The 23,822-nt window shown below is 42.5% G+C and overlaps 1 protein-coding gene across 4 annotated transcripts in view; it reads left to right on the top strand.

Moving 5' to 3' along the window:
- NCOA7 (nuclear receptor coactivator 7) overlaps positions 1-23,822 on the top strand; it is a 149,857-nt gene that overhangs the window by 106,532 nt on the left and 19,503 nt on the right. For all 4 annotated transcript variants that reach the window (XM_058566351.1, XM_058566352.1, XM_058566350.1 and 1 more), the window contains one exon: positions 17,563-17,710. In XM_058566351.1, coding sequence (XP_058422334.1) covers positions 17,563-17,710 — 148 coding nt within the window. The remainder of the gene's footprint in view (positions 1-17,562; positions 17,711-23,822) is intronic.

Below are 23,822 nucleotides of genomic sequence, written 5' to 3'. Positions count from 1 at the left end.
AAGCATGAGAAGAAGACAATAGCGTGTCCTGCCCTGGAAGAGGTATGGAGTCTTGGGCTGCCCTGCCCTGGACAGTGGGATAATGAGCCCCAGCATCGGACAGAGATGACTGAGAATTGCTAGGAACTGTGGGCCCTAGAATGAGATACGTTATCCATTTGAAACATAATTTCGTAAATTGAAAAATGGATCATGGTGAGTGTTTAGTAATTGGATCATATTTGAACAAACAATTATTGAATGCATAGGTCCTGGCAGGCACTGGGCTGGTTGTAGGTAAATAAGACTGGGACCCTACCCTGGGGAGCTTATGCAAAGCTGTTGAAAACAGTTCCTAGCACTTTGTAGAGACTTAATATAGATTGTCTTCCAAAGATTTGGATACTCTTCTATATAAAAAATACAATTATCTTTTTTCTTTCTTAATACTAGGAGATTATTTCCTTTTTTAGAAAGAACCAATAATTCCTATTCAAATTTAAACTTCTCTCTTTTTTTCCAATTATTTATGGTCTCTTAATCTCTGAAATGTTTTATAATAATTGATTTCATATTATCTGGCTTTTAAAATAAATAAGATGGAAGTGGAATTAAATAACAGGAATTACGAAGAATTTGCCAAGTCATGCATAAATGTTTAATCCAAGCTGAATTAATTGGTTAGTGTGATTTGGGTAATAAGTAAGCTGATAAGAGAGGGGAAGTGGGAGAGGGAGAGCCCGTGGATATTAAAAAATTTTTTTAAACTTGAAAATAATTATGCTAAGATAATTTTAGCAACACTTGAACAAACAGAGAAGCAAGGATGGGGGGAGCAGAATCTATTTTGCAGTCTGCTTTGTTCCCCACTTAATATGTTACGCATATCTTCCACGTCAAATACTATATTATTATATGTACATGAACAATATAGTTAGCAGCCCCATTATGTTTCCTGATTGATTGAATCATTCCTGCTTTGGATAGTAGGTTTTCCAAATTTTTTGCCATTATAAGCACTGCTACATTAAACACCTTTGTAAAATCCTTCAAGTAGTCTTTCCAAGTCAGTAGATATGTTTAAGGCTTTTAAATGCATGTCACGTGTGAAAGTGTGCAGTTTACGCACCACCAGCATAAGAGTGCCCTTCCCCACAAGCTGGGAAATCTCAGTAGTTATGATTCTTTGTTTTTCAATTTGATAGATGAAAAAAGAAGCAAGTGTAGCGTTAGAATTGTTTCATTTTAAAGTTGAGTGCTTGTTAAATATCATTTGTTTGATATAAAGTCACTAGTGGCCTGAGGATTTTTATTCTATGTGACTTCTTTAATAATAAATTTATTTGTACCTTGATATACAAATATATCATGTTTCTCTAATCAGCTTCTAATTAAGATCAGCAAGCCATTTGATTTGTGTAGGATGGTTATATTTTGTGCCTGCCCACGTTTAGAATAAACTCATCGTATATGTTGATTCGGTTTTAGAAAGCATGATATTTCCTTATATAATGTCAAGAATAACTGAAGTTCCCAAGCACTTTATAATAGTTGGGATCTTTTTATAATTTCAAAATTAAAATGTACCCATGAGCGCACAGGTATCTGTCCTTTTAAAAGGTGCTTGCATTTTAATTTTATGAGATTACTTGCATATCCATCCATTTATCTATCTGTCTGTCTATGTATAGTTTAAAGACTATTTTAGTCCAATCTCTGTTGACTTTAAATTCTTTACTATAGTAAATACAAATTGGGATTTATTTCCCTTTTTCACATTTCTAGTAGTGGCAGCCATACATACAAAGACCATGTATGTAACCTTTTGGCCATCAAAGCTATATTGTATTGTTAGGAGTGACTGGTTGATGGCAGATCCTATTGAGGATCTACCTTTTAACTCTCTTTGTATTTTCTTTTTGTCTTTAAAAAGTATTCACTCTTAGTTTTGGAATCTTTAGAGTAAAGCCTGAAAGTCATGAGTACTGGGCTTTTCATGATGTGCCATCCATCTGAAATCTTATTCATTTTCAAACTGTCGGTGGGGGGCGGCTCTAAGCTTCTTTGGACCCTGATAAAATTCTGGTGCCTGAATTGCAGCTTTATAAAATGCATCAGATTATTCTGATTGAGCACATACTTTACAAGGATGCTTCTGTGATATCTTCCTCATCCAAAGTAGGATTCCCACTCTTAAAATCTCAAAGGGGAATATCAAAGAAATTAACTCACCAGCTCAACTATCAATTTCCCCAGTTCTAAGTCAGAGAGAGCTAAGAGGGCAGGCAGTGCACTCGCTTGGTGCCCTCCTTGACTCCATGCCAGGCGCGGTACTCTGGATGCCACTTTGCGTGGGTTATCTCACTTAATACTTGTGATAGTTCATGAGGCATGTGGTATTATTCCCCATTTTACAAATGCAGAAAGTGGGACACACTGAGTTTCAACACCTTGCTCTAACTGGCAAGTATCAAATCCAGGATTTATACTCAAATCCATTTGATTTCAAATCCCATTCTCATAACTAGACAACAGAGCAGGCAGTTAAACTGTATTAATTATACTCTTTATTTAGTCTGACAAATCACTTAAATGGGCGTGGGAGAGGGATATTTCATACACTCAAAGTCATTTCTTGGCCAGTGAGGGAATGAATATTTTCATCATCCGCAAATTTATTCATCTCCTTGGACTTTGCTCAAGTAGCTTCCATCTAGACTAGACATGTTTCAGCGATCATGGGGAGAGGACATGGCTGATACTTTATGGATGATGCTCCATGGTGCTCATTAACTGAACTGAGGTGGTCTAATGGGAACATTGTATGGAAATAAAGAGCTTGATTAAAAGGTCCTTTCTCTGATATTAGATGTTTTAACTTAGTTGCAGGCTGGTTCTAGCATTGGCTGATTATTAGAATGAAGTTTTATGTGTTATAGTGGTCATCTGGCCAAAAACAAAAGCACACGAAATTCATCCTATGAAGCTAATATTACAAGATCCAGGTTCCTTATTTTACTGACTTACTGTGAACACTGCACCTTGTACCTAAACAACTGTTTCCTGTTCTCTAGTTCCTCCCCTTAAAGTCTGTTTTGTACCTTATGGCCACAATAATTTTCTAGAAAGGTATTTTGATCTTGTTATATTGCTGCAAAAAAATATCTTAAGCCCTCAGAATTAAACTCTAAATCCTTTGTCTGTTTTTAAAAGCCCTTTGCAGACTGGCCTGCCTTTCTAGCTTTTTCTTGATCTGTCTGAATCTGCGGCTTTACCAAGATTGGCCACTTTATGGGCTTTGCCCAATAAGTCTAGGACTTTTCTAGCTTGGCATCTTTTTTAAGTACCATATTCCTGAAGTCAAGTGGTTCCCCTCTTCTCTACCTGTGCAAATCCTCGTTTCCCAGAACAATACACTCTACAATGAGCTCTCCCTGGAGTGGCAGTTACAGTGCTTTCCCAGCCTACACCTGACCAGTGAACAACCCCCAGGTGCAGAGGCATTGCGAGGAGGAATCGAAGTCTGGCACCCTTTCCCCTTAGCGGAGCAATCGGTCTCCGTTTGGTAATTTCCCTAAATTCAGAAATGTTGGGGACTGAAGGCTGTGGAGAAATGTTTTCTGTGTCACAGATACGAACGTGTAGGATTTAACAAAGAATTCATGGCTTAGATCAATGGGTGCCAAACTTAGCTTCGTAATAAAGTCAGCTAGGAACTTTAAACATATGGAGTACCTGGTCCTTCCTTGGACTTTCTGCTGCTTTGGATTTGGGTTAGAACACTAGAATCTGTTCGGCATTCTGCATATTGTGATAAACAAAGGGGTGTTATTTTGTTCCTATTTTACTTTCACATTCTATAGTGTTTGCCACCCTCTTTCCTTCTATCATCCCTTCCCAGTCTTTCCTTCCTCTGTTTCCTCATTAAATGTTACCCTTTAAATGACCCTCTCTGTTTCTCACTATCCAGTCATGTGCCGCATAACAACATTTTGGTCAACGACAGACTGCATATAGGTTGGTGGTCCCATAAGATTAGTATCATACAGCGTAGGTGTGTAGTAGGCTATACCATCTAGGTTTGTGTAAGTACACTCATGGTGTTTGCACAACAATGAAATCACCTAATGACACATTTCTCAGAACGTATCCCTGTCATAAATGATGCCTGACTATATATATAATTGCCTAATTCCTTCTTATATGCCAATCATTTCCAGATGTCTTCAGTTTAGAACTTTCTACTCATCTCCAAACACATATATACCTAGTAGTCTTCAATACTTGGATGATCCACGGGTAAAACAAACTCAAGACAGATCTTGCCTTAAACCGGGTTTCTTATTTCCATCTTTGTCCCTGCCACTGTCCTGTTTTCTCCATCACAGTAACTGGTACCACCAGCCATTCAGTCCCCAAAGCCAGAATGTGGACATAATCTTGCTTCTCAGTCATCTCCCCGCATCAGCCAGTCACCACATCCAGCTTATTCTATCCATTTAACATCTCTAGGATCTCTTGCTCCCATTCTGACCCTTCTGTGGACAACTGGCCGTGTTTCAACGTTAAGAAATGTGCATCAGACTTATTGACTGGCTTGGGATGCCTAACTTCCCCCTTTACCCACCTCTCCGAAGTGCACATATTAGGTCAAATGTCTCCTCTAGGAAACTTTCCCTGTCTGGTTTACATGCCCCTCCACTGTGCCCCCACCTTTGTCATAGAACTTAGCATACTCCTCTACAAATGGGCACTACTTGTGGCTTTTTCCTACTGGACTTTAACCTTAGGGCAGGGACCAAGTCTTATGACACTGTGTCCTAAAAACAGCATAGGGTCTAGTATATAATATACTCCTAAATGTTAGTTGGATGGTTGCATAAGTAAATTAACCTATAGACTAATAGATAAAAATGTTTGAATAACTTATTTCTTATAATAAAAATAATGTATAGACTTTATATAATTAGAAAAATCCAAAAAAGCAAAAAGAAAATTAAAAGCTCAAATTTTGTTACACAAAGCTAACTACAATTTATTTTTATTTTTGTAGCCTTTTGACCTTTTTCTATGTGTGTATTAATGTAATAATAGTGTATGTATAGTATATATATATGCTATTTTGTAAACTCTTTACTTAAAAGATTATCTTTCTCTGCCGTTAAGGATTCTATCTGAAGCATTTCGTGAGCATGCATGACTTTGGTAACGAGAGGTAAAAATCATAAAAAGGAAAATTCTCCTGTTAAACTAACTTCACAATGAGAAGATGTCCAAGTCCTAAGGACCTTCATGAAGACTAAGCAAAATGCTCTTAAGAACATTTTCCTTAGACAAAAAGGGATGAATTAAAGGAATCACAAACCGACCTAGTTTTCTAGCATGAGATCTTTAACCGTAGTTAATGCTGAGTTTTCTGATCAGGTCACCTTGCTTTTAATGGGATCAGGGCTAAATTGAAATCTTTAATGACTGTCAGTGCCAAGAAGACCATAGTGTTGAATAGCCTTTAAAGTATTGTACTTTCTAGAACAACTTAGGCCTAATTAGTCAAACCAGGTATCTTTCAGAATACAAACCCTGTGATTTTTAAGTATCTCACACCATTATGTTATACTGTAATCTTATAATGATGTTTTAAGGTGAGAATGTCACTAATTAAAAAAAAAAAAAAAACCAAAAAGGTCTCCAAAGCAATCCCTAAAGGAATTATCTTTCTCTCTTTGTATTTAACACAAGTTATAAGTTTTGGAAAACTGCTGCACAAATATAAGCTATAGGATTATTAGTCGCTTATGTAAATATTTCCCATTCTTTTTTCTTAATACTTTAAAATGTTTTGAAATGATATTGCTTCCTCTCATTCTTTTCCTGATCACTTTACCTTTTGTTTTATCACCTTAAAGTTCTAGAAATTCATCACCACCATCCAGAAGCACCTTCTTACGTAGCCACCCTTCATAACTTCAGTAACCAGCTTTGGCAAATGCCTTGAGTTAATCAGTGACTCTACAGCCAGACCTAACCTCATGAAAAAATAACCCCCTTTATAAGTGAGCTCTCCACTGTGCTGGCTCTGCTTTCTGCTGGAGGAGTGAATGCCAGCACTTTGGAGAGGAGCTCGTCACCCGTTTCCACCTCAGGGTAATGAGTCCCTGCCAATGGGTGCTGCACACAGTGTTTGAGAGTAAGTATGCAGAAACGGTAATTATTGCAAGCCTAAATGCATGCAGGAGCCAGGTAGAGGAGTGGAGGGAGGGAAGCTGGGGCCAGTGTTAATTACCTGCTCCAGGGAACAGCTGCCGTGTACCTCCCACCCAATGTCGCTACATGGGAATGGGAGCCTGGTGTTGCTACATCTTCCCATCATTTTCAAAGAAAGTTGAAATAGGGATTATGTGTGTCAAATTTCCCCGTTGTTTAAGTATTAGCCACTGTTGGATTATTTTTTTTTTTTAAAGTAGTGAGCAGACCGAAAAGAATGTATCTGCTGCTGAGTCTGAGATAATGAGCTGCCAGCCTACGGCCGCCAGCATTGATATTAATATAAACTTTTAGTTTTTACTTATTTTTGAGTGATCCTTTCTCTAGGTATAACTGTTGTTTTGATCAATGAGTCTCAAAGGAACTTACCTATTATTTTTGGTGAACCGGAACAAAGAAGCATCTTTAGTTGGTACTTTGTAAATAAAGTTTCTTTTTACAGACACACTAAGACCCTTTAAGAATGGGCATCACACCAGGGCATTATTAACTGTTGATTTCATTTGGAGTTGTAGAATATTGAATCCAGAGGGGACCTTACAGGGCAAGGAAAATTACCTTTTTCACATAGGGACTTCGGACCAGGCCATTGAGGTGGCTTTTAAAAAGTGATGGTTTTCTAGTAACAAGGTCTGTGGTCCAGTGTGTTTTGCCCTATTAGGCTTCTGTGGCTGTCCATTCAGAACGGAGCCTATGGAGGTTTTAGGCTGAAGTGCATTGGAGTATCTGTAACTTATAATCAGCAATACAAGTGAACAGTGGGGCTGCATATATATATGTATATTTCAGTACTCTCTAGGTCACATTCTTTCTCTCTTTTCCCCTTTCCTTGTCTTCTTGTTATTTCCCGTCCTCTGTGCCATAATGTTCTCTGAAATACGTTTTTAATGTAATAGGTATTAAATTGTTTAATGTTTCCTGCTAATTACTTTTAAATCAAGTGGGTGGTTTGGGGGTTATATTTTGCTGTGTATAGCCCCAGTTTCTTTTCCTACCAGTCAAATGGCCTCGGATAAGACAAGAATGCGTTAACTGCTTCTGGGTCATTTTGGTCAAATTGGTTGGTTTCCGTGGTAGCGAGAGTTTAGGTATTCACACAGAAGGGACTTTCTAAAAGGTCTGTCCGAAGGTAGCATGAACTTCCTTGCACATTTAATGCTCCTGACACCTATTTGAGGAGCTTGGTTTTCTTATCTTCATTTTGGAAGCTTAGAGAGATTAAGGAACTTTCTCAAAGCCTCCAGCTAGTTTGGGAATTCAGGTCTTTAACTTAGAAACGTGTGAGTGTTTTTGTTTTTTTTTTTATTACTTTACCTCAAAACTATGTTAAAAAAAAAAAAAGAAAAAAAGCAACAGTAAATAAAATCCCACCATAACTAGTAATGAGTCTTGTTTGATAAAAGAGATTATAATTATACCTAAAGCTCATATACCTAAAGTGTGAATAATAGAATAATGTTTTGTTCCAGGCGTCCACTCTTGGATTTTTCATCAGGTTTTATATCCCTCAGCCCTACAGCTTTGTCAGTGACAAGCTTTTATAAAAGAGTAAAACCAGGACAGTGGAACTGGCCATAAAGGAAATGGTGAAGCATAATTGGTTGAGACCATGAGCTGACCTGAGGATGATCCCCGGGTCCACCACTAGTACGCTGTGTGGCCTGGGGCAAGTTAGTTCATCTGTGTCAGCATCTGTTTCTTCCTCTGTTAAATAGGAACGATAATTATAGGGGCTACCTCATGGGGTTGTTGTGAGAAAAAACGGCCTTGTCCATGCACTAAAGGATGAAAGTTAGCTGTTTCTGCTGCCGGTGTTGTTGCTTCTTCTCCTGCGGTGCTTTCTTGCCTCTGAGGTAAAGCCACTGCTTTCCAAGAACCTGTATCATTTACTTTCTTTCAGTTTCTTCTTCAGAGATGACAACTTGATCTGCTAAACAGGGATTTGTAACTTGAATCTGGTGTCTCCTTTGGGGTGAATCCCTAAAGGAGCCTTGTGTTGACGATAAAGACTTTTGAATTTATGAAGAAATCTGATTGAGCCAAATTTGTAATTAGACAGGAAACCCAAACAAAGCCGGGGTGCCGGGTTTTGGTGTTAATGGTGGCTGGCTGGGTTGGAGCTGGTGTTGTGCCTGGAGGTGTGTCTATGGCAGGCTTCTCCCCAGGTCCGCTGCCGCGCCTGGGCTGTGGCCTTGATCATCTCTTGGTGGCATCCCTGTTGTAGTCTTCTCAACAAAGCCTTTGTCTCTAGTCCTGTCTCTTCCTGACCTTCTCTACTTGGCTGCACAGCAATCTTTCTAAACTACAGATCTGGCCAGGCCTCCTCCCTGCTAAAGCTCTGGGTGTTGTCTCCCCAGTGCCCACAGCAGTGCTTCACATGTTTCAGTTTCACAGCTTCCTCCACAAATACCCCCTGTCTGCATACCCTCTGGGCTGCTGTTTACTTAATAGTTGTCTTTAAAGGACTTAAATCATCCTTATTTTTTTTTAGCCTTTTCCACAATAGTAATACCTGAGAGACCAGAGGTATAATACACTAGTTGTATTTACTACTAATACTCTTTAAGTATGTAGCTATTAAAATATGTTCCTCTGTGTACCCTCTGAAGTCACTGGAACCACCCCTGCCACACTGGGAAACAGTGGCCTTGGGATAAGGTCCAAGCATTTATCTTGCGTCCAGGACTTTCTGTGACCCAGTGACCCAGGCCCTCTGGCTTTTTCATTCTCATCTCCTGCCATCCCATGAAGCAAAGAATAAATCTCACTCTTCCATTCCCCTGTCAAGAATTCCTCCCCTGCCTGATCAACACAGACATCCCAGGAAGATGGTCACTGGCTTCTGTCACTGGATTGTTGTAACGGTGTTAGGATTTACTTATTCCCCTCAGTCTGAGCACTCTAGGCAGGGCCTGGGTCTCCTGCATCTCAGCAGCCCCATCCTGTTGCAGAATCCTCGGTCAGAAAGTCACCAGTGACCTGATTGCATTGCCCTTCTTTCTCTCTGCCGTGTCCACTGTGACATCCCCCCAGCGTCACCCTGCTCTTGAAATACCATGTCTTTCTGCACATATTCCCTCTGGTAGGAGGCCGTTTCCCCTTCCATCTGTAACTGACTCTTCCCCATCCCTCAGCACTCTGCATGACCGTGGCCCCCGGGACGCCTTCCCTGACCCCAGCCTGAGATGCGTCTCCACTGGGCTTACCTTTGTCATCACTCTTCTTAAAAACAATGATAATAATAAGAAAAGAGGCAGCAGCATGAGCACAGAGGCCAGAATGGATGTTGGAGCAAAGATACAAGAGCATATGGCTGGAACAAGGAGTTGTGGGGATTGGCACAAAACAAAGCTCTCGGGCAGCCCTAAGGAGTTTGAATGCATCCTAAAACCTGCGGAGAGACATTGGAAGGATTTTACACAGTTGGGCGAAGTGATCAGCTTTGCATTTTGTAAGATCACTCTACCTCTCTGCCATTTCTTCTTGGCTTCCTTCTAGGACCACTTCTGCTGCTGCTCCTTAAATATTAGCATTTCCCAGAACCTAGTACTTGACCCGGTTCCCAGCTCACGTGTGTTACCGCGCTTACTGCTTCACGGGCAGTTAGCAGCCAACATGGCTGTAATTGCTGGTAATTGTGTTGGCTTGGCCAGAGGCCCTAGACAGTGTGCTGAGGGAACTGAGGCCAAGAGAAGCTCAGTGACTCATCCCAGACCACAGGTTGAGTCAGTGAGAGCGGTTCACAAAAGCCATCAACAGGCTTTCGGGGGTCAAGACAGATGATGACTGAGATACTGTTGAGTCTGACAATAGGTCACTTTTGAGAAAAACAGCTTCACTCAAGTAGTGAGGGAGAGAACAAGATTTAAAAACTCTGCTTCCTTCTAGACGGTATCTACGGCAGATTTAACAAAGGGCATGTACTGAAAGGAAAATTCAGGAATGAAAATGAGTTGGAACATATGCTAACCCAAATGCTAACAATATACCCTGAAGGGAAGATGAGGTATGGGAAGGGAGCTTTGGGGAGACACAAAATCCAGGAGCTTTTATTTTTTTAGGATGGGGAAATGCAAGCAGCTTTGTGGGTGCATAAAATGAAGGTGATAAAGACATGCAGAAAATGGAGAGGTGGGGTGGAGATAATGGAGGAGATTCACCAAGGAGTGGAACTGGTGAAAGTACAGAGAGGAGGGTTAAAATGGGGAAAAGAGGAATTCCTTCTTCTGGAGAGAAAGATCTCTAAGAGGGACGGCAGAGGGGAGTGCATTATTAGAATGGTACAGTGGAGAGTGTTCTGTCCAGAGAGGGAGGTGAGTGGGAGGTGAGGTTGAGAACTTGAGAAAGCAGAGGTCTGGAAAAGCTGCTGTGTGGGCTAGTGAAGGAAGAGAGGTAGAGGTGAGTAGGGAGCCCCATGAGGGAGAGTTTTTCCTAGCCAAGGTTAGATGCCTTTTATTTGTAGTGGATCCATTCAGCATGAATAAGAAAATACAGCAACATCCATCATCCCAAGAGAGGAGTTGGAAAGATGACTGTTTCTGTTTCTGTGGGCAGGTGTTTGGAAGGCAGGTGCAGCAGAAGGATCAAAACTTTGTGCCTCTAGGCGGCGCCGGTGAGATGGACAGGTTGGCCTGGAAGTGTGTGAATCCGGGAGGGGCTGATGCTGCGGGAAGAGGAGGGGGTGGGGTGGAGGTGAGAGCAGAACTGATACCATGAAGGGGAAGGACCGGGGCATGTGGAGGCAGAGGGACAAGGAGGGAAATTTTCAGAAGGTGAGGCCTGTTTCCAGAGGGCAGCGTTGAGTTCTGGGAACCAACCACTGGGAAAACCCAGTTAGCCAAAAAGAACCATTCCAGGAATTAGGTTAAATAAACTTAACTTACGGCCACTCTCATCTAGAAGAAAAAAAGATGAAGTCATATCCTCTTCCTCTCTCTCCCCAATTAAATCGTAAAAATGACATAAACGAAAGCTAGAGAGTTGAGCAGAAGTAGAGCTGGGAAGAGGGACACTGATTTGGTCTCCAGGGGCCTAAGAATTAAATAGTCAGATTGGTTCCAAATGAACTTTCATTTTCTCTTGTGGAACAGGCCGTTTCGATTCTTCGTTCCTTCTGCTCTTCCCTCAGAGGCATAGCGTGAGGGCCCGTGTACATGACAGAATGGGGAGATTTCGTGCGGGAGGCTGCTGTTGAGGGAAGTCAGGGTGTGCCAGTGCCTTGAATGTCTGCGAGAAGAGACGTGAGCATTTCCCATCAGGATGCCCCATGCAGAATGTATGTTTGAGGTTTCCCATCTCACCTCACCTGAGGCTCCCCAAGGCTGGGGCAACTTTCTTGCTGCAGAGATAGAACCCACCACCTGAGAGAGGAGGGAGGCCATTCAGGGCCATTGCCCTGCGTGCCACAGCCAGTGGAGAACCATTCTCAGAAGCATGGCTGAGGTCAGGCGGCTGCCCCATGATGTTCCCCAAGCACAGAGCACAGCGCTGGCAGTCCCGTGAGCCTACCAATGGACGGTGTAGGAGGAGGATTGGGGAGTGGGCAGCATGTGCTCTAAGGGCCACCCAGGGCATCTCACTAATATTACTTAAGCTATTAATAAAACCCAAAGCTGAGGAAGCAGTTGACCCATACTATGAGACCTCTGTCTCTGGACAGGTCCAAAAGCGTACCTGTCCCGCTTGGAGTTCAGTATTCATAAAAGAAGAGGCAGTCAGCTTAGACTGGCTGGAACATTCTAGGATGGGGTGTTTGGGCATATTCTTCCATCTGCTGAGTCTCAGTTTCCTTATCTTTAAATTGGATGAGTAATACTTGCCTCTTAGGGTTATTGTGCAATGTAAGGTCCCCGGGGTAGGGACTCACGTCTGTTCTTTTTAGGTAGCTGGTATGATATATTACACCAGCAGTGCTTAAAACATAAGGGCGCTTCTCTGTTTAATACTAAAATTTTTTGACCCTGAGCCTGTATTCTGTGATATTTTGAGAATCCTTTTCCCTCCTTTCTAGAGACTTCCCTCCTTTGGTAAGTCCACCAAATCCAGTGCCTGGTTTAAAGGGCTGGTCCTGGCTGTTCTTGAACCCCCACTGGCTGCTGCAGAATAGGCCACTTGCTCTGGCCACAAACTCAGAGGCTTGATTCACCACTCTCTGGAAACCTGGCAGTCCCAAGAGAAGAGGTGTGGGATAAACCCCCTTACCTGGTCACCCCAGAGACCTGCCCCAGGCTGAGATATTGCTTCTAGAAAGAATGGCACATGCAGGCAAGAATGCTTTATGCCAAAATTGACCTTGTGCCCCCCACGTCCCCAGGTTGTTTCAGCTCCTGAGGAACTCACACGTACGCATATGGTGTATGTAGCCATTTCCTTCCATAGTATGCCCACTGTGTGGGGGGCTTGGTCTAAGTTTTACCATCAGCAGCACACCATGCCCAAATTAACCTGCTCCTGAGATAATCATGGCGTTTATTTGGATCCCAGGTCATCAGTCTAGACCAGACGACTCCCCTAACTCCCTACCCCCTTCAAGAGTTTCTCTCTTCAAGAAGGATGGGGGTGGAGGAAGAGGTGTTGTCTTTCCCTAAGGGCTTACCTCTATTAGGACCACCGTAATTCATCAGAGATGCTCTAATAATCTTAAACTTTGAAAGAGAAGGTATTAAGCACAAGATTCCTCCTCCCCAGGAAATCCTTTAGACCTTATACAAATCTTCCCTCTCTCCCATCTTCCATCCCATGCACCCTCCCAGTGGGTTGTAGGAATGACTTGTCTTCGTCAAGCAGGGAATGTCCAATTATATCTTCTTCCAGAATAGTAAGTCCAACTTACCTTATATCTGCATAATTAAAAAGGACTGCTCAAATGGTCTCCCCAAGCAACTTAATGTCTTTGTCAGCAAAAAGGGAAGTGACTGGCAATTGCTAAGGTGAGCTCTCTCTGTAAAATCTTTATTGACCTTCATTTTTCACAATTGATATGTTCCTATAATGTCTACGAAGAAATGAAGTCTTACTTCCAAATCTGTGCCTCATCCCTCATTCCCTTGCACTCTTGCACAGAGACGCATGTCAGCATGAGCTGTTAGCATATCTTGGAGTGCCTCTTGAATGCTTATGCTTGTGCAACAACTTCTCCTATGAGGGTAAAATGTTAGAGGACAAATGAGAAATGGAAAATGGGTCCAAAAAGTGATAAAAATGTGTCTTGTGACATAACCAGGAAGTTAACTGGGAAATGGTTCAGAAATCAATGTGGAATGAGGACAGGACTTTGTAGTGTGGTTGAAAGACCCCTGATACCCGCCTCAGGAGATCCAGTCCTGGCTGTGATGCTGATGGTAGACTTCAGACCCCCCCTTTCCCTTACATCTAAGGAGAGTTAGTTGGATTAAATGATATCCAATATCCCCACTAGCTCTAGTATTCCAGAAGGTAAGCTCCACATGGGCAGGGTCGCTGGTACATAGTGGATGCAAAGGGAGTGTTGTTGAGGGAAGCAACGCCCTCCAGCCAGCGACCACCAAGAACGCACCTGAAGCTGAATGAATTGGGTTGACTTGTTGCAGTGAGGGAGAAGGCACACCATGGGACCATGGGCCATTTCAGTAAGAGGGTACTAGAAAGGAATTAGAGGATTTAGGTTGTGTTGGGTGATTTGGGGGAAGACTTGAGGAAGTGGGACTTTGCTCTGGGTTGGATGCTGTTAGGAAGCAGAGGTCATTCTATGGTGGGGTATCTTATAAGTCTTATCTAGAAGGTTATCTAGAGAGGCTAATGCTGAAATTGGTAAAGAAGCAGTCATTCATATTAGCCAGATTAGAGGGATGTTTGGTCATTTTTGTGGCTGGATAATGTTCACGTTTTTGTGTTCAGATATGAGACCTCAGAGTGATCTTGTTTTTGTCATGATTCATCGTGGTCATGGAGTGGCCTTGTCTGATGGTGATGTTCTGTAAAGTTGTTTATGTTCAATAGGAGATACCAGGACCTAGCTGTGAGTGCCAGGCTAGCTCCTAGGAACAGTGAGGCCTGGCTGAAGGGACCAGGCTAGCTCCCAGTATCAGGGACCGATTTTCTCTTTCTCACAAGTAAGCTAGCCAACACTATTTAGGAAGCCGTTTTATCTGATTGGGATATGCGTGTAATAATTGTCTCCTTTTCCAAAAGTTAGAGTGAAGCATATTTGGTTCTCAGCTCTCTTCCAAAATACAGTTAAGATGGACTAAATTTTAAGTGTTAGAAAACTACAAAGGGGCCGGCCCCCTGGCTTAGTGGTTAAGTGCGCGCACTCTGCTACTGGCTGCCTGGGTTCAGTCCCAGGTGCGCACCAACGCACCGCTTCTCCGGCCATGCTGAGGCCACGTCCCACATACAGCAACTAGAAGGATGTGCAACTATGACATACAACTATCTACTGTGGCTTTGGGGGGTTGGGGGGAAAGGAGGAGGATTGGCAATAGATGTTAGCTCCGAGCCGGTCTTCCTCAGCAAAAAGAGGAGGATTAGCATGGATGTTAGCTCAGGGCTGATCTTTCTCACACAAAAAATAAATAAATAAATAGAAAACTAAAAGGGTTAGAATTGTAGACTTATCAAACCTCTCCGGAGTAGTGATTTATTTCATTTTTTCTAAGTTAATTTTCAATAGGAAATTTCATACTATGTGGTAAAAATACTTCAAAGATTCAAAAGAGTATACATATTGCTGGTGGGAGAGCAAAAAATCATATCATCCCTAAAAAGGACAACATGGTACTATATGTCAAAATTATAAGTGAATTGCTCCTTTAACAATGCAATCCCACTTCTGGGAATATATCCTACAGCTGTACCTGTACACCTGTGAAATGACTCACACAGGAAGTTATTCATCATAGCATTGTTTATGACAGCACAATCTTGGAAACAACCCAAGTGTCCAGCTATAGGGGATGGTTACATAAACTATGGTAAATCCACACTGTGAAGTACCATGCGGCTGTAAAAGAAAGAATGAGGAAGCCATCTATATACTGATGAGGAAGAGATCCAGGATAGACTGTTAAGTGAAAAAAGCAAGGTAGAGAACAGTACTATCTTTTGTAGAAATGCAAGACAAAAAGAATATATATTCATATTTATTTATATCTGCATAAATAACACCACAAAAACACACAAGAAACTTATCAAGTGGTCACCTAGAAGGGAAATGGTGGGCACAGAATGTGGTGGACAGGGATGTGAGTGAGAAGGAAACTTCTCATTACTTGCTCTTTAAAATATAATTTTGATGCTTGAATCATAAAAATGGACTAACTTGAAATTGAAATAACTTCAAGATGTATATGATGTAAAATATGTCCTTCTCTCACCCCATTCCATTCCCCAGAGGTAACCATTTTGATCAGTTTCTTATATAGCCTTTCAGAGTAGTCCATTGTATTAGTGAAGGATCTCCAAAGAGACAGAACCAATAGGATATATATATATATATATATATAGAGAGAGAGAGAGAGAGAGAGAGAGAGAGAGAGAGAGAGAGAGAGAGAGAGAGAGAGAGAAAGATTTGTTTTAAGGAATTGGCTCACATGGTTTTGGGGGCTGGCAAGTCTAAAATCTGCAGGACAGGCTGACAGGCTGGAGACCCAGGGAAGAGTTGAGGTTGCAGTCTCAAGTCTGAAGGCCATCTAAAGACAGAATTCCTTCTTGCTCAGGGGACCTCAGTCCTTTGCTCTTAAGGCCTTCAACTGATTGGATGAGGCCCACCCACATTATGGAGGGTAACCTGCTTTACTGAAAGTCTGCCAATTTAAATGTTATCACATGTGAAAAAATACCTTCACAGCAACATCTAGACTGGTGTTTGACCAAAAACTGGCCAAGACCTAACCAAGTTGACATATAAAATTAACTATCATATCCATGTACAATTATAACATATCTATATCTATTTTGTAAAAAAGTAGAAACGGTAGCATATCATACCTACTGATACACACCTTGTCTTGGGTGACAATTTTCCATGTTTGAAGGAGTAGGAGAAATGTCAAAATGTACCTTTAAAGTATGTGAAAATTGGTAATTCTGTATTATGGAAGAAAAGACATGATTAATATAAAAAGGGGAACAAAAGCTTAGACACGCGTTTGCTTGTGGTTCACGTTTACGTGATGTAAAGTTTCCCATAAACTGAAAAAAGAAGCATTGACTCCACAATCACAAAGAGCCACTTCATGAAAGGAAAGCTGTAGCCAGGAAGAAAACCTGTGAAAAACGTTCAAGCCAACTAATACTCAAAGAAACATGAAGTGATTCAGGTCAAACTTAAATATATATTAAACTCATTTTTTTAAAAGGATAAGCAGATTGTTATGAAACGTAGACACAAACTGCAGCGCTGGTGTTAGAGTAAACTAGCGAGCTTTCAAAAGCAGATTGGCAGGATGAATCACACATAAAATCATGCCCTTTGGCACAGTAATCCCTTTTCTGGCAACTAATCTTGAGGAAATAATTCAAAAGATGGTGAAAGGCATAGACCATGAGGATGTTCATTGTAAGTACAATCAAAGAAATGGAAACAAGCTAGATATCCTGAGGACATGGGAGCACAGGCTAATTATGGTCCATTACTCTCGTGAAACGTAGCCTTTACAAATCAGTACAAAGACTAGCAACATGACAAAGGTGCATTATTTAATGTCGTGTATAACAAACAACTATGTCTTGGCCCCAATTACAATGAAAAGAAAACTGTGTATGTGTGGACAAGAATGGATAGCAATATGGAAGCCTAAGAACAGTTTGATCCATTGGGATATCAGAATTGTGAGTGACTTTTTTGTTTGTTTCATTTAGTTCTATTAATATTTGTCTTAGCCTGTTCAGGCCAGCCGCTGTAAAAGGATACCATAAGCTGGGTGGCTTAAAAATAATAGAAATTTATTCTTCACAGCTCTAGAGGCTGGGAAGTCCAAGATCAACGTACTGGCAGATTCGATGTCTGGTGAGGGCCCACTTCTTGGTTCATAGACGGCTGTCTTTTCACTGTGTCCTGCCTTGGCAAAAGGGGGCTAGCTAGCTCCGCGAGGTCTCTTTCCCGTCTCTTGATCTTGAGCTCAGATTAAAAGACAGTTTCTCGGTGTCTCTGGGCTTCTGCCTTCATTTGTTGACTTATTTTCCGAGTTTGGAATGCACTAGTAGAGATCATATTCACAGTGGGAAATTTCCCAATTAGTAAAATAGATTTGCCAAGCTGGTGGTATGTGCCCAAGTCCCGCTAGTGCCTGCCAGGAAACCGGATTTTGTGTTAACTCCTGTGACGAACGTGTTTTTCAGGGTGGATCACTTATACACGTTCTTTGTTCAATGGTCTCCTGACGTCTATGGGAAAGATGCCAAAGAGCAAGGCTTTGTGGTGGTGGAAAAGGAAGAACTGAATATGATTGACAACTTCTTCAGCGAGCCAACCACCAAGAGCTGGGAGGTAAGCGCTCAAGAGGGGCTACACTGCCATGGTCCTTAAAGTACAGGATGCAATAAAAGCATTCTTGTTTCCAGATCCCAAGGACTTCTTGGCTGGCAAGAAGTTAGATTTCCTGTGCCCCTTTGAGGTTATACGGGAAGGTAGCCTTTTTCCTCTGTTTGAAGCTAGTCATGTGTGTCAGAAAGGCCCCATCACCGTCAACACTACTGCCGCTACCACCACTGGGACTTTTCACTCCCCTTTTGTAAAACTGCTGCTGGGTCCCCTTCACATATGGGGTGAAATTCAACCTCCTTAATTTGGCCTGAAAAGCCCTTCATAATTTTTTTGAGCACTTACCCAGCCCTTCCTATTAGGGGCACAATGGACGAGATAAGTAGAATTTAGCATCAAGGAATATAGATAACTCATTACAATACAGTGAGATAACTGCCATTCTAGGTGAAGTGCCACATGCTTGGAGCGTGGAGCCAGGGGGTCAGGGAAAGCTGCCCAGAAGGTTGAGCTGAGCTGAGATGGGAAGAAGTGGGAATATAGGCAGTCGGAGTGGGAGAGGAACTTGGAACATGTTCTGGCCAGAGGGAAAAGTCTGTGCAGAGAATGACCCCGGGGAGAAAGAGAGAGAGTGGGGCATTTGATGAACTAACAAAAGTTCAGTGTGGCTGGAGCGTAGCATGCAAAGCTGAGGGAGGAGCAAGAAACAAAGCTGGAGGGGCCGCCTCGTGGCTAGTGGTTAAGTGCGCGCGCTCCGCTGCTGGCGGCCTGGGTTCGGACCCCGGGCGCGCACCAATGCACCGCTTCTCCGGCCATGCTGTGGCGGCGTCCCACATAAAGTGGAGGAAGGTAGGCACCGATGTTAGCTCAGAGCCGGTCTTCCTCAGCAAAACAAAGAGGAGGATTGGCATGGACGTTAGCTCAGGGCTGATCTTCCTCAAAAAAAAAAGAAACAAAGCTGAAGAAGTAAGCAAGGGCAGATAGTGAAGGAGCTGTGAACCACGCGTAGGAGTTTGGTTCTCTTCCTAAGGGCAGTCGGAAGCACTGAGCTGTTTTGAGCACGAAGTACACACAGATACACATTTCAGAGAGCTCTCTCTGCTGACGGATGTTCAATAGATTGGAGTTGGGCAACACTTGAGACTTGAAGACCCATTAGGAGGCTCTTCCAGTAATCCGTGTTGAGAGATAATGGTTGCTGCAAGAGTAGCAGCGAGGATAGAGGGGATTGAGAGATAGTTAGAAGGTGGAATACACAGGACTTTGTGAGTATTTAATTACATGTGGTAAGTAAGGATGATGTCAAGATTGATCTCTTGGTTTTTACAGTGGAAACTGGAGAGACAGTGGTACTTGTTCTTCACTGAGATAAGGAGCATAGCAAGAGGATTAGATTTAGTAGGAAATGCTCTTTGTTCTTTTTTTTTTTTTTTTTTGGCAGGGAAGATTTGCCCTAAGCTAACATCTGTTGCCAATCTTCCTCCCTTTTTTTTTTCCTCCTCCTCCCCCCACCCCCCAAAGCCCCGGTACATAGTTGTGTATAGTTGTAAGTTCTTCTGTGTGAGCTACCGCCACAGCATGGCTACTGACAGACGAGTGGTGTGGCTCCGCGCCCCGGAACTGAACCTGGGCCGCTGAAGTGGAGCACACCTAACTTTAACTGCTAGGCCATCAAGTCTGGCTCTCTGTGTTCTGGTTTTAATCTGAATTTGAGGGACCTGTGGAATGTCCAAGAAACAACTGAGAATAAACAACTGAGGGAAAAGATCTGAAGATACACTTTTGGAAATCATTAGCAAAGTTGAAATTATGAGTGTAGATGAGGTCATCCCAGGAGAGTGTGTACAATGGGAAGGGAACAGGGCTCAGAACAGAACCTTAAGGACACCAGCATTAAAGGGCCAAAGACAGTAGAGCCCACACACGTGACTGACAAGGAACAGCCAGGGAAGAGGAAGGGAAATAAAGAAAGTCATGTCTTCGAAGCCAAGGGAAGAGAATGTTTTAAGAGGGGAGTAATTGTTCAAAAATGACTAATGCTGCAGAGGAGTCAAAAGACAAGAACTGAGATATGTCTTTTGGATTTAGAACCGGGGGGAAGATAGTGACTTTGACAAAAGCAGTTTCATCAAAGTGGTAGGTTCAAAATTTAGATTCCAGTAGTTCAAAGAATGGGTAGGAGGTGAGTAAGTGGAAGTAGTAAATGTGGACAAACAACTCACATTTGGTTTTGGGGAATGACAATGAGATAATATGGAAGCTGGAAGAAGAGGTGAGATTGGGGAAGGGTTTTCCCTCTTGTGAGAGAGACTAACCTTTAGATGAGGTCAGCGGGAACAGTAGAGTAGAAGGTGCAGAAGATCAAGGGATGAGGGACGAATGATCAGGAGAGTGGATCCCTGAGGATCTGTAGGGAATGTGGGATTAGGGATTGGATTGGCCTTAGACAGGTGATCGGACAGTAGAAAAGAATAGGATGTGTGCAAATAAAATGGAGATTTGGTGGTGGCAAATCATGGCATTTCTCATCTTAGTGGTTTCTTTGAGGTGGAAGGAGGGGCCATCTCCTAGACGTGAAGGAGGAGTTAGAGGAAAATGGAGAAGGCATGAAACAGCAAGTCTGGAGCCTAGGAACAATACTGAGTAAAGAAGTGTCATAGGATGACTGCCTGGTACTGAAGGCCCTGTCGAGGTCTGCCACCATACGTTAATAGTGGTGCCAGGCTGCAGGGAGGGGTGATTTTCTCCAGCAGCACCCCCAGTCTGGTTTTAGATTCATCAAGGAGGCAGTCAGATTCTTCCAAGGCTGGGACCTTGCCAGGTTGGGATGACCATGGGTGATGAGGCCTGCCCCTTAGGTATAATCCCTTCTGGAATGCCAGATCCTTTCATATGTGTGTTTGCACCACTCACTCTCCCCTTTCTCATTCACTCCCTCTCAGCCCAAATGTGTACAACTTAAGCACACGCAGCTTTCTATAGTAACTCCTGTCATCCTTCAAGGTCCAGCTCATTGGTCACTTCTGTGATGCTTTCCAGAAAAGTTTCTCCTCCTGTCCCCCCACAGCCCATTGTTCATAGCTCTGTAGTATATTTCCCAGCAGTTTACTTGTTTATGTGTTTTTCTCCCCATAGTTCGTAAGCTCCTTCTTTGAGACCATTGTTTGAAGATGTAAGCTTGTCTATTAGGCCCTCCCTCCCTTGGCTTTTTGTATCAGCTCTGGCTTTTCTGTTTGTCCTCCTGTCTCTGGCCAGTCTTTCTGAGTCTACTTTGCTTGTCGCTAGGAGTTTGTCCTTGGCTCTCTTCTCTCCTCATCAGTTACTCTTCCTTGGATGAGCACATCACCTCTCGTGGTTTATGCTGCTGATTCCCACATCTGCCTGCATCACACCCTCTTTCTCCCAGGCTGCTACTCTAGAGATCACAGATGCCCCACAGGCACTGCTAGAAGTCTCCACGAGGCAGAGATCGTGTGACATTGGTATTCTGGCCAAGGCACCGAGGAATATCAAGTCCTGTCCTCACCTAATCATCCCTGCCTGAGAGGCCCCCATGAGATATGTGCACAGAGGAAGCAAAGTCAAGAAAGGTGCATTTTCTTGCTGAAGGTGTGGCCTCTTGCCCCACTGTGGAGTTCCAGAGAGAAGGTTTAGGTTGCACTGGGGACTTAATCCTTTCCTGACTAGGCCTGAATATCTTGAGCCGAAGCAGTTCTCTTAAGGCCTCTTCTGCCTCTTTCCACTAATCCCAACCTTGAATCTTAGGTCTTGACAACTCCAGTGAGAGAAGCCACACCTACCAGACCAGAGAAAAAGGAGCTCGAGATATGCAGAGAGAGAAAGGTCTGCTTCAGAATCAAGAGCAGAGCCGTGCTTGGGCAGTCTGCCCCAGGCCTTCTCAGACTGAGCCATTGAGAGGAATGAAAGAGAGGGCAGATCCCTCTAGAATGTAGTCTCTAGACCTGCAGTGGAAGAGGAAGAAAAGAGTTGGCCTCTTCCAAGCTCTTAGTACTCTTGCTGACACTCAGGACACGTGGAAAGATAAGATAACTGGAGAAGTAACTGGACTATTCAGGCCATCTAGTCCCTATTTTCTTGCCACATAGAAGACAGTCCAAAAGTGCAATGAGGAGAAGAATGCTGGCCAAGTTCCCTCCCATGCAGGAGCAAGCCCTGCTTAGTAGCGTTACCTTTAAAGCCAAGCCACCATAACAGTGTTTCTCCTCCTCTGTGGGTGGGGAAGAGGAGTCTTGCACTCCCTTGGAGGCTAACAGGTGTCTGATCCTCAGCATGTCCAAAACAACTCATCATCTTTTACCCCAACTTCCTTCTCCCCATGAATTCCCATCTTAATTAGTAGTGCCTCAAGCCAGAAGCCTAGGTATCATCCCAGATTCTTCTTCTTCATCATCATATCTAGTTGGTCATCTCTAGTCAGAATCTTGTTGATTCTGATCTTGCCTGGTACAGGGAGCTCCGCTCCCCTCTACCACTGCTGCCCTCTGCACCCTTCACTTGGACTCCCAAGGGCACCTCCAGTCCCACCTCAACCACCAGTCCATCCTCCTATATGCAAGCTCTTTAAATAATCTTTAATTCCTAATTTTTTAAAAGTAATCCCTGCTTATCATAGGAAATTTGGGAACTACAGAAAAGTACCATGCAGAAAATTTAAAAATAATATCTAATCATACTTAACACTTTTGTACATTTCCTTCGACTCTTTTTTTCCTATTTTGTTTTAGGATGTTTTCTAGGTGGTGCAGGGGAAGAGGGGGTGAGTCTTTTTATTTTTGCAAAATGGGGTCATGCTCTATGTAGAGTTTTGTATCTGGCTTTTCTCACCTGACACATTGTGATAATTGTATCATGTTAAAGATTTTTAGGTGGTCTAGTGGTTAAGATTTGGCGCTCTCACCGCTGCGGCCTGGGTTGGTGATTTCAGAATGTATTAAAAAGTGCTTAACTAACCAACATGAGGCCAGCCCTGGTGGTCTAGTGGTTAAGATTTAGCACTCTCGTTTCCCAGTCAGGGAACCACACCACCCACCCGTCTGTGGGTTGTCATACTGTGGCAGCTGCGTGTTGCTGTGATGCTGAAAGCTATGCCACCGGTATTTCAAATACCAGGAGGGTCCCCCATGGTGGACAGGTTTCCGTGGAGCTTCCAGACTAAGATAGGCTAGGAAGAAGCACTCATTTCTGAAAAAATGGCCTTGAAAACCCTACGAATAGCAGTGGGGCATTGTCTGATATGGCACCGGAAGAGGAGAGGACAGCACAAAAAGATGGGCAGAGTCTTCCCTGCTGTGCGCAGGGTCGCTAGGAGTCAGAGTCAACTCAATGGCATTAACAACAAAAAAAGACTTTTAAGCCTTATTTTTAGTGGTTGCATAATATTTTTAATCTAAATTATGATGTATTTAATGATTTCATACTGTTAGGAATTGTTGTGTTGGTTCAAGTTTTTCACAAGGATGAGATGATCTGCAACTCTTAGTTTCCTGGAAGTGAAATTATGTGGTATAAGGGTACAATTTTTTAAGGCTCTTTTTTTTGATATGATGCCAACTTAACTTGCTAGCAATGTGAAGAATTCCCTTCTCACTGTGCTTCTACCAGCAGAAAATATTATTACTATTACTCCTTTCTAGAAATTTTTGCTATATAATATATACAAAATTTGTGTGTTTTCTTCCTTGTGATGCCCACTCATTTCCTTTTCCCGTTTTCCTAAAAGAATCTTAATAGTTTCATCACACAGTTTGAGCTCTTTATGATTAAAGATATTAATTCTTTGTCTCCTGTATTTTTGACAGATTTTTTTCCTAGTTTGTGATTCGTCTTTTATTTTATCTATAGTTTTTGCTTATGGTTTTTTCTTACAATGCTTTTATGTATAGGTGGCCCAATGATACCAATTTAAACTTTAATCACTCTGCAGTTGATTTATTGATATATGATAGGTAATATTTTTAATAGTCAATTTTTCCAGCACTATTTAATGATTTCTGATGTTTCCTTCCTTGTGATTAAAGGTCTTATATATGTTCTGTGCTATCTATTTAACTTGTTTAAATAACACAAGGTGGTCATATGCTCCCGTGCTTAAAACACT

The sequence above is a fragment of the Diceros bicornis genome, chromosome 23, assembly GCF_020826845.1.
Source record: "Diceros bicornis minor isolate mBicDic1 chromosome 23, mDicBic1.mat.cur, whole genome shotgun sequence".
Lineage (NCBI taxonomy): Eukaryota > Metazoa > Chordata > Mammalia > Perissodactyla > Rhinocerotidae > Diceros > Diceros bicornis.
Note: the sequence above shows the minus strand (reverse complement) of the source record. Positions and strands in the feature narration are given on the sequence as shown.